General features: G+C 58.1%; 1 protein-coding gene and 1 long non-coding RNA gene across 3 annotated transcripts; one reads left to right on the top strand and one right to left on the bottom strand.

The window, feature by feature from the left end:
- The first annotated feature begins 243 nt into the window (after nucleotides 1-243).
- OLIG2 (oligodendrocyte transcription factor 2) lies at nucleotides 244-3,578 on the top strand. Of its 2 annotated transcripts, none has more exons than XM_055279523.2 (2): nucleotides 244-408; nucleotides 1,174-3,578. In XM_055279523.2, the coding sequence occupies exon 2, from the start codon at nucleotides 1,236-1,238 to the stop codon at nucleotides 2,205-2,207; it is 972 nt and encodes a 323-aa protein (XP_055135498.1). In that variant the 5' UTR covers nucleotides 244-408; nucleotides 1,174-1,235; the 3' UTR covers nucleotides 2,208-3,578. The 2 variants fall into 2 exon arrangements, with proteins under 2 accessions (XP_055135498.1, XP_055135500.1); XM_055279525.2 differs by lacking the exon at nucleotides 244-408 and adding an exon at nucleotides 550-642 and having other exon boundaries at nucleotides 1,174-2,930.
- A 1,218-nt stretch (nucleotides 3,579-4,796) lies between these two features.
- LOC129482933 (uncharacterized) lies at nucleotides 4,797-9,650 on the bottom strand. Its single transcript, XR_008657853.2, has 3 exons — nucleotides 9,519-9,650; nucleotides 8,727-8,941; nucleotides 4,797-5,032 (listed from the first exon to the last, which is right to left on the bottom strand). It is a non-coding gene; the product is annotated as an uncharacterized lncRNA (long non-coding RNA).
- Between the last annotated feature and the right edge of the window lie 490 nt (nucleotides 9,651-10,140).

Genomic DNA, 10,140 nt, shown 5'->3' with positions numbered 1-10,140 from the left:
CTCCATCCCCCTTGAGCCCGCCCTTCTCCTCCCCCTCGCCTCCTCGGGTCCCTCCTCCAGTCCCTCCCCAAGAATCTCCCGGCCACGGGCGCCCATTGGTTGTGCGCAGGGAGGAGGCGTGTGCCCGGCCTGGCGAGTTTCATTGAGCGGAATTAGCCCGGATGACATCAGCTTCCCAGCCCCCCGGCGGGCCCAGCTCATTGGCGAGGCAGCCCCTCCAGGACACGCACATTGTTCCCCGCCCCCACCCCGGCCACCGCTGCCGCCGTCGCCGCTGCCACCGGGCTATAAAAACCGGCCGAGCCCCTAAAGGTGCGGATGCTTATTATAGACCGACGCGACACCAGCGCCCAGTGCCAGGTTCTCCGCTGAGGCTTTTCGGAGCGAGCTCCTCAAATCGCATCCACAGTAAGTGTCCCCGCCCCCCAGCAGCCCCAGCCTAGATCCCAGGGACAGACTCTCCTCAACTCGGCTGTGACCCAGAATGCTCCGATACAGGAGGTCTGGATCCCTCCTCTGCGGGCCATTTCTCCAGAGCGACTTCGCTGTTCTGTCCTCCCCACACTCACCGCTGCATCTCCCTCACCAAAAGCGAGAAGTCGGAGCGACAACAGCTCTTTCTGCCCAAGCCCCAGTCAGCTGGTGAGCTCCCCGTGGTCTCCAGATGCAGCACATGGACTCTGGGCCCCGCGCCGGCTCTGGGTGCATGTGCGTGTGCGTGTGTTTGCTGCGTGGTGTCGATGGAGATAAGGTGGATCCGTTTGAGGAACCAAATCATTAGTTCTCTATTTAGATCTCCACTCTCCCCAAAGAAAGGCCCTCACTTCCCACTCGTTCATTCCAGCCCAGGAGGCTCAGTTTTCCCACTCCTAACTGAAAGCCCTAAGCCTCCAGAATGCCACCCGCACCCCGAGGGTCACCAACGCTCCCTGAAATAACCTGTTGCATGAGAGCAGAGGAGAGATAGAGAGAGCTTAATTATAGGTACCCGCGTGCAGCTAAAAGGAGGGCCAGAGACAGTAGCGAGGGGGACGGGGAGCCACGGGCCACCTGTGCCGGGACCCCGCGCTGTGGTACTGCGGCGCAGGCGGGAGAAGCTTTTCTGTCTCTCACTGGCTCTCTCTCTCTCTCTCTCTCTCTCATTCTCTCTCTTTTCTCCTCCTCTCCTGGAAGTTTTCGGGTCCGAGGGAAGGAGGACCCTGCGAAAGCTGCGACGACTATCCTCCCCCGGGGCCATGGACTCGGACGCCAGCCTGGTGTCCAGCCGCCCGTCGTCGCCAGAGCCCGATGACCTTTTTCTGCCGGCCCGGAGTAAGGGCAGCAGCGGCAGCGCCTTCACTGGGGGCACCGTGTCCTCGTCCACCCCGAGCGACTGCCCGCCGGAGCTGAGCGCCGAGCTGCGCGGCGCTATGGGTTCTGCGGGCGCGCATCCTGCGGACAAGCTAGGAGGCAGTGGTTTCAAGTCATCCTCCTCCAGCACCTCGTCGTCCACGTCGTCGGCGGCTGCGTCGTCCACCAAGAAGGACAAGAAGCAAATGACAGAGCCGGAGCTGCAGCAGCTGCGTCTCAAGATCAACAGCCGCGAGCGCAAGCGCATGCACGACCTCAACATCGCCATGGACGGCCTGCGCGAGGTCATGCCGTACGCGCACGGCCCTTCGGTGCGCAAGCTTTCCAAGATCGCCACGCTGCTGCTGGCGCGCAACTACATCCTCATGCTCACCAACTCGCTGGAGGAGATGAAGCGACTGGTGAGCGAGATCTACGGGGGCCACCACGCTGGCTTCCACCCGTCGGCCTGCGGCGGCCTGGCGCACTCCGCGCCCCTGCCCGCCGCCACCGCGCACCCGGCAGCAGCAGCGCACGCCGCACATCACCCCGCGGTGCACCACCCCATCCTGCCGCCCGCCGCCGCAGCGGCTGCTGCAGCCGCTGCAGCCGCGGCAGTGTCCAGCGCCTCTCTGCCCGGATCCGGGCTGCCGTCGGTCGGCTCCATCCGTCCACCGCACGGCCTACTCAAGTCTCCGTCTGCTGCCGCGGCCGCCCCGCTCGGGGGCGGGGGCGGCGGCAGTGGGGCGAGCGGGGGCTTCCAGCACTGGGGCGGCATGCCCTGCCCCTGCAGCATGTGCCAGGTGCCGCCGCCGCACCACCACGTGTCGGCCATGGGCGCCGGCAGCCTGCCGCGCCTCACCTCCGACGCCAAGTGAGCTGACCGGAGCCAGCGCGTTCTGGCGACAGGGGAGCCCGGGGCCGCCGGGAAGCGAGGACTGGCCTGCGCCGGGCTCGGGAGCTCTGTCGCGAGGAGGGGTGCAGGACCACGGACTGGGGGTGGGGCATGGTGGGGACTCCAGCATCTGCGAACCCAAGCAATTGGGGGCGCCCACAGAGCAGTGGGGAGTGAGGGGATGTTCGCTCCGGGACCTGATCGAGCGCTTTCTGGCTTTAACCTGCACTGGTCCAGCAGACATCATTTTATGAAAAGGTACCGCTGTGTGCATTCCTCACTAGAGCTCATCCGACCCCCGACCCCCACCTCCGGGAAAAGATTCTAAAAACTTGTTTCCCTGAGAGCGTGGCCTGACTTCCAGACTCGGCCTGGGCAGCACTTCGTGGGGGAGGGGGTGCTATGGGAGGGGGACACACTGGGGACTTGCTCCTCTTCCTCCTTTCTTGGCCGGTGGGAGACTCCGGGTAGCCGCACTGCAGAAGCAACAGCCCGACCGCGCCCTCCAGGGTCGTCCCTGGCCCAAGGCCAGGGGCCACAAGTTAGTTGGAAGCCGGCGTTCGATATCAGAAGCGCTTATGGTCATATCCAATCTCAATATCTGGGTCAATCCACACCCTCTTAGAACTGTGGCCGTTCCTCCCTGTCTCTCGTTGATTTGGGAGAATATGGTTTTCTAATAAATCTGTGGATGTTCCTTCTTCAACAGTATGAGCAAGTTTATAGACATTCAGAGTAGAACCACTTGTGGATTGGAATAACCCAAAACTGCTGATTTCAGGGGCGGGTGCATTTTAGTTATTATTTTAAAATAGAAACTACCCTACCGACTCATCTTTCCTTCTCTGAGCACAAAGTGATTTGGTTACTTTGATACCTGAGAACGTAACAGAATTAAAAGGCAGTTGCTGTGAAAACAGTTTGGGTTATTTGAGGGTTCTGTTGGCTTTTTAATATTTTCTTTTTTGGATGTGTAAATATATCAATGATGAGGTAAGTGCGCAATGCTAAGCTGTTTGCTCACGTGACTGCCAGCCCCACCGGAGTCTAAGCCGGCTTTCCTCTATTTTGGTTTATTTTTGCCACGTTTAACACAAATGGTAAACTCCTCCACGTGCTTCCTGCATTCCGTGCAAGCCGCCTCGGCGCTGCCTTCGTTGCAAACTGTGCTTTGTAGCGTCTGCCGTGTAACACCCTTCCTCTGATCGCACCACCCCTCGCAGAGAGTGTATCATCTGTTTTATTTTTGTAAAAACAAAGTGCTAAATAATATTTATTACTTGTTTGGTTGCAAAAAACGAAATAAATGACTGAGTGTTGAGATTTTAAATAAAATTTAAAGTCGGGGGATTTCCATCCGTGTGCCACCCCGAAAAGGGGTTCAGGACGCGATACCTTGGGGCCGGATTTGGGGATCGTTCCCCCAGTTTGGCACCGGAGACACACATGCATTATCTTTCAAACATGCTCCGAGCAAATCCTCCGGGTCTTTTCACAACTTGCTTGTCCTTATTTTTATTTTCTGACGCCTAACCCGGAACTGCCTTTCTCTTCAGTTGAGTATTGAGCTCCTTTATAAGCAGACATTTCCTTCCCGGAGCATCGGACTTTGGCACTTGCAGGGTGAGGGCTGCGCCTGTGGCTGGGGGTCTGGGCTCTCAGGAGTCCTCTACTGCTCGATTTTTATTTCCTTTCTGCTCAGAGGCTGTCTCCTGCCACCACCCTCCCCCTGCGGGTTTCCTTGGCTTCAGCTGCGGACCTGGGTTCTGCGGAGCCGTGGCGTTCCCAGCAAAGCGCTTGGGGAGTGCTTGGTGCAGAATCTACTAACCCTTCCATTCCTTTTCAGCCACCTCCACTACCCTCCCCTAGAGGCCACCCCCTCCTTGAACTGCAAAGGATCAGGTGCTCCGCACTGCTGGAGGAGCACTGGCAGCGCTTTGGCCTCTGTGCTCTTTCCTGGGGTCACCTCTGTCTCCTCTTGGCCATTGGGTTCTCGCAATCCAAACCCGCGATGCAAATTTAGGATGTGGCTGTGAAGAGAGATTCTGGGTAGAAATAAAAATACTTTGGCCTTCCTGGTCAAGGACCAGGGCAGATCCTGTTGCAGTCTCCACGCCCCAGGGCTGGCCTGAGAATGAGCCCCTGAAAAGACAGCGGGTACGGGCACAGTAAGAACGTCCCCTGGTCCAGGGTCCTCTCTCTGACAATATTTTTGGTGGAGGATCTGGGGGTGCAGAAGATTTCCCCAGTCAGAATCCCATTTCTTGAGTGGCATAGCTGAGCCTGGCTCACACAGGCAGGCAGCTTTTGCTTAGACTGGAAGACTGCTCCGTCCCCTAACAAGGAACAGGCACTTCCTGCTCCTCCAGCAGGGAATGTCAGGCTGCTGGCCAGGACAGCAGTCGCCCAGGGATCGGGTGCTGGAGGCCTAGTTTTTCACTGATGGGCTTGGCTTTCTGCAAAGGCTGGGAGGGATTTGGAGAGGCTGAGCCGCTGGGGGCTGAGGACGGGTGGAAAGCCTCCTGCCACCACCACCCCGACAGCGCCATGTGAATCCAAGAAGAAGGAAGGGCAGGGTCTAGTCGTTTTTATTCTGAAATCCCATTTGAAATGAAACTTGAAAAGAATTCAAAACTGGGTCCAGCTGCAGCCACAGACACACTCAGAGGGACTCCAGGAGGCTGGAACGTAGACCAGTGGGTGCTGAGAACATGGCCAGTGGAGGTAGGGGTCTTGATTGCAGCTTTGGGTCTTCCACACCCACTGCTAGGCAGGTGTGCTGGTGCAGGCTCTGAGCGTGCTTGGTGTCTGCATAGAAGGACGGTTGTTGAAAGGCAATAAATCAAGTCTTTCCCTCCACCCCTGCACCAAAGCTCTCAGTAGCAACCAGCCACCAGCCAGGCCAGGCAAGACCAGGGCCACTGAAGAAGGAGGGGCTGTGTCCAGCCAGGCTTTGGGCCCTCCTCCATGCCAGCCGCCTAAACTGTGCACCCAGCTGGGGGCCTTGACCACGGTGGATGAGACTGGAGCAGCTCTGGATGTGGAGGAGGAAGACCCTGGCGCACACTGCACATCTCCCAGAACAGGTGGCTACTCGCCCAGGGTGGCCCTGGACTGCTGGGGGCCAAGGTAGAGGACTCAGGCCAGTGTCTGGGCTTTGAGGTAGGGCAGGATAAGACTGTGTGCAACCACTTTGACTTTGGTGGGCTCTTCATTGGCAGTGGGCTCCTCACCAAGAGGGGAAGGGAAAGAGGTAACTGTTTCTGGGATCTGCTGCAGTCTGCCCTGCCACACTGTGGTCCCCTCTGGGGAGCATTCGTTGGGAGATTCTCAACAGGCTGGACTGCAGCTCAGCCTCCTCCCCAGCCCCACTCTGTGGCTCTGCAGCACCCCAGCTCTCAGCCTCCGAGTTTAGGAACTCACCACCCCCCAGGTCTTTGAGACTCCCCAACCCTCCTTAAGAACCTGGGAGCTGGCCGGGCGTGGTGGCTGAAGCCTGTAACCCCAGCACTGTGGGAGTCCGAGGCGGGCAGATCACCTGAGTTTGGGAGTTAGAGACCAGCCTGATCAAAATGCAGAAACTCCGTCTCTATTAAACATACAAAATTAGCCGGATGTGGTGGCACATGCCTGTAATCCCAGCTACTCGGGAGGCTGAGGCAGGAGAAGTGCTTGCACCCAGGAGACGCAGGTTGCAATAAGCCGAGATCGTGCCATTGCACTCCAGCCTGAGCAACAAGAGTGAAACTCTGTCTAAAAAAAAAAAGAACTTGGGAGCTCAGCTGACCAGAGGTTGAGGGGCCAGTGGGCAGAACCCGAGCCTCCTCCTCTGGCCTCAGCACCCCAGGGCATTGTCCCTGGGCTCCTCACTCTCTCATATGGGCAGGAGCCACAGAGAAGTGACACTCCCCTGGACTCAGTGTTGAAGGACTAACCCCTAATGCCCACGGAGTTGGAATTCTGCACCTTGGGGACAGGCAGTGAGCAGACGAGTGAAGTGAACCCACAGAGGTGTCACACTCCCAGTGAGGCCAGGAGTTCTAATGTGACTGCAGGAAGACATGGGTACTAAAGACACCCGTGGTGATTTGGGGCTCTGACAGCCATCCACCAGGGACCTGCCCTTCTCATTCCCAGACTGGGATCAGTGAGGAGCCCCTGGGCCAGGGCATTGAATTTTAAAGCCCCCTAGATGCTCTTATGGATAAAACTACCCCAGTGGTGGAAAATGTCTGTCTCCCATTGGGGCAGAATCTACCTAGCAATCTGTCTGGACTTCTATTGAGTATTCACCTTGATGTTTCCTAAAAGTTCATCAGGAGGTGGCAAAGGAGTCCCCCTTCACCTGCCATGTCATTTTAAGTCACTCTTTCATTACAGATTTTGTGCCTAGTATCCCCCTTCCCCACACAAGCGCCCCCATAGTACCAGCAGGGGTTATAGGGTCTTTGACAAGGGCCCTACACCAAGAGTGACCATTTATTTATCGTCTCCGCAAAACTGTAAGGGAAGCCAGGATAAAGCCAGGCTATTCACAGCAGTGGTTGCTGTATTCAGTCCCATCCTGACTAGAGAGAGGGACGTGGGACAGCATAGGTGAGCATGGCCACTCCCTGGTTTGGAGGCAGCCAGCAGCTCATGGGCTATATCCCAGGGCTAAGCCCCAACTCCCTGTAAGTGAGGAGGCCATTCTAGGCAGGGCAGAGATGGGGATCACCCACAGCTACATCCTTACTCCCTATCTCTCCTCTAGGGCCCCAGTGATTGCTACTGGCTGTTTCTCTGTGGAAGAGGTTGGAGGTGGAAGGCTGCAGCAAGGAACTGAAGAGGCAAAGCTGGGAGGAGGGAGTCAGGGCTGAACCTCCAGGGAACTCAGGATATTAATAGGTGGAAGAGGCTGGAAGAGGAGGCGGACAGCGTTGACTGAGGTTTAGCCGGGGTAAGGCAGGGCACAGAGAGCTTCAAGAGCCTCAATTCATTCCATTCTCCCTACAACCATTTGAGGAGGGTGCTATTCTTGTCCCGTCTTACAAGTAAGGAAACTGAGGCACAGAAAGGGTAAGTGACTTGCTCAGGGGACACAGCCAGTAAATGAAGGTGGCAAGGTTGTTGTAATCCAGGGCCCACCCCAAGAGGCCACCTGGCCCGCGCTCCAGCAGTCCCCAGACTCTGGCTCAGCTGCCGCCTCGGGAATCCTCTGCTGCCACCCCCTGTCCCCCACCCTGGCCCCCTTAGGTGGCGCTCCTAGTGCTTCCCCCCATGCCTGGACCCCATCTGTCCCTGACTCCCCCATCTGGGAGGCGGGCGGGGCTCACAGGCTTTAGCAATTAGCGGGCGCTGGTGGGCGCGCGGCGCGGGCGGAGGAAGGGCCGGAGCAGGTGAGCCGCGGAGGAGCCTCATTAGGGCGGCCCGCACGCCCCGCAAGGGACCGTCGTTAGTGCCGAGACAGCTGCCGCTCCTGCCGGCCTGGGGCCGCAGCCGGAATCCCGGGCCACATCCCCTGCCCCGTTGTGCCTTCCACACCTCAGGCAGTCACTAGGAAAAGGGTCGCCAACTGAAAGGCCTGCAGGGAACAGGATGATACCTGCGCCAGTCCCGCGGCTGCTGCGAGTGCGCGCTCTCCTGCCAGGGGGGACTTCAGACCCTCCTTTAAGCACGCCGAGGGCCCTGCAGACACGCAAGCGGGCCTTCAGTTTGCAAACCCTGAAAGCGGGCGCGGTCCACCAGGACGATCTGGCAGGGCTCTGGGTGAGGAGGCCGCGTCTTTATTTGGGGTCCTCGGGCAGCCACGTTGCAGCTCTGGGGGAAGACTGCTCAAGGAACCCGCTCTGAATTGCGCGCTGGTGTCCTCTCCGGCCCTCGCTTCCCGGACCCCGCACAGGCTAACGGGAGACGGGTGCGGAGGGGTGGCCGGGCTCCGCAGACGCCCCCCCCCACCGCCCCCCCCCGCGGCTGGAGACCCAGGCACGGCCCGCATCCGCAGGATTGAAGCAGCTGTCTTGGACGCGCGCAGTTTTCCTTTGGCGGCATTGCAGCGTCGGTGCGGCCACAATCCGTCCACTGGTTGTAGGAGCGGTTGGAGGTCCCCCAAGAAGGAGACACGCAGAGCTCTCCAGAACCGCCTACATGCGCGTGGGGCCCAAACAGCCGCCCAAGGAGCACCCAGGTCCATGCACCCGAGCCCAAAATCACAGACCCGCTACGGGCTTTTGCACACCAGCCCCAAACACCTGAGTCCACGTGCACAGGCTCTCGCACAGGGACTCACGCACCCGAGTTCGCGCTCACAGATCCACGTACACCGGTGCTTGTACACACAAGGGCCTAGAACTGCAAAGCAGCCGCCTCTCTGGACCCCCTCCCTTCAGCCCTCCTGAGCCCTGCTGAGTCCTGGAGGCCCTGTGACCCAGTGTCCTTGGACCGCAAGCATCCTGGTTTACCACCCCCACCCTGACTGACCTGAGAGCTGGCGATCTTTTAAGCCTTGTATGCGTGGCCTCACCTTTTCCTCTGCCTCTCTCCCAGACCAGCCCGGCTCTCAGACACCTCTGCTTTCTAGGCAAAAGTTCTGGAGCCCAGAGCAAGGGCCACAGGTGCAATGCAGTTCAAACAGGACCACGAGCAATTCTCTCTCCTTCATCCTCAGATTCGGCAGTAGAAGCTTGTTTTTCAGAACAGGGCTGGAGTGGCCTCTCCGAAGCTCTGAACCTGTTTCAACTGTAGAATAGAGCCATAATGGGTGATCTTGGAAGCTCCGTAGGCCGATCAGGCTCTGCCCCAATACCCGAGCCCTCTGGGTGTCCTGGTCCACCTCAGAGCAGAGGTCCTGGGAGCCCCTGCTGGCAGGGAGGCTGTGATGGGTGAAAACAGCCCTCTTCCGTGTGTCCTGTGTGCACTAAGAGAATTCACTGGCCTCTGCTGAAGCGGAGTTTAGACAGTTCTAGAAAGGAGTTGTCCTTGGTTGTGGGGCTTCCCTAGGGTGGAAACTGTGGTTTGGACATCCTTGTACCTTCAGGGTACCTGCTAGATATAAGGACTCAGAAAAAAATGAATGAATGAATGAACGAATGGCACAGTGCACGTCAGGAGGGTTGGAGAGTGTGGGGAACAAGGTGGAAGTGTAAAAGTCCTGAATCCTTCACTCATGGGGGATACTGAGGCCTAAGGCTGGTGAGCACTTTGATTCTATCCAGGGCAGCTGGATTCAGACCAAAGCCATATACTACACTGATCAAGGTTGCGAGAACTTCCTGATCCTCTCTTCTTATGTAAATAGAGTAATTAGTAGTAGCACCTGACAACTGTGTTGCTGTGAGGATTAAATGAAACATCCCAGGAGTCGCCCTCTGCTTGGTCCCAGCAGTGAATGGATGCCCTGGGCCCAAGGGCCTGCCCAGAGTGCAGCTGCTGCTGGGTGTGGACTCCCACAGCTGAGTCTCCCCCAACCCAAGCAGCCAGGAATCTGTAGGTCATAGTGGGGCAGTCACCATGGAGACCATGAAGAGGCGGCTGGGTGTGGGGTGGTATGTTGCCTTGGCCAAGCTCTGCCAGCTGAGTGACCTTGGACAAGAGCCTTCTTAGCCTTGGCTTCCTTATCTGTAAAGTAGGGGTGATGCTAGTACCATCTTCACAGGCCATCTGGCTTGAGAGGGAGAACGTGGCACACCACGCATACCCAATTAAGCAGAAGAAGGTGCCTGACTGCATGAGTGTCATCCCACTGAATCTTCTTGGAGGTCCTACAAGGTCTGGTCTCTGTTACTCTGGGTGACATGACCTGTCCTGCAGCATCACAAGGGGTCTGTATGCCTCGGGGCCCCAAAGAACAACTCACCACTGTCCCTGAGCTCTGTACAGGGTCCACTTCCCAAACCCCCCCAACGCAAGGCAAGGCCTCTGTTCTCACCTTTGCATGC

The sequence above is a fragment of the Symphalangus syndactylus genome, chromosome 5 (assembly GCF_028878055.3).
Source record: "Symphalangus syndactylus isolate Jambi chromosome 5, NHGRI_mSymSyn1-v2.1_pri, whole genome shotgun sequence".
Lineage (NCBI taxonomy): Eukaryota > Metazoa > Chordata > Mammalia > Primates > Hylobatidae > Symphalangus > Symphalangus syndactylus.
The sequence above is the reverse complement of the archived record's forward strand: the minus strand, read 5'-3'. Positions and strand labels throughout refer to the sequence as shown.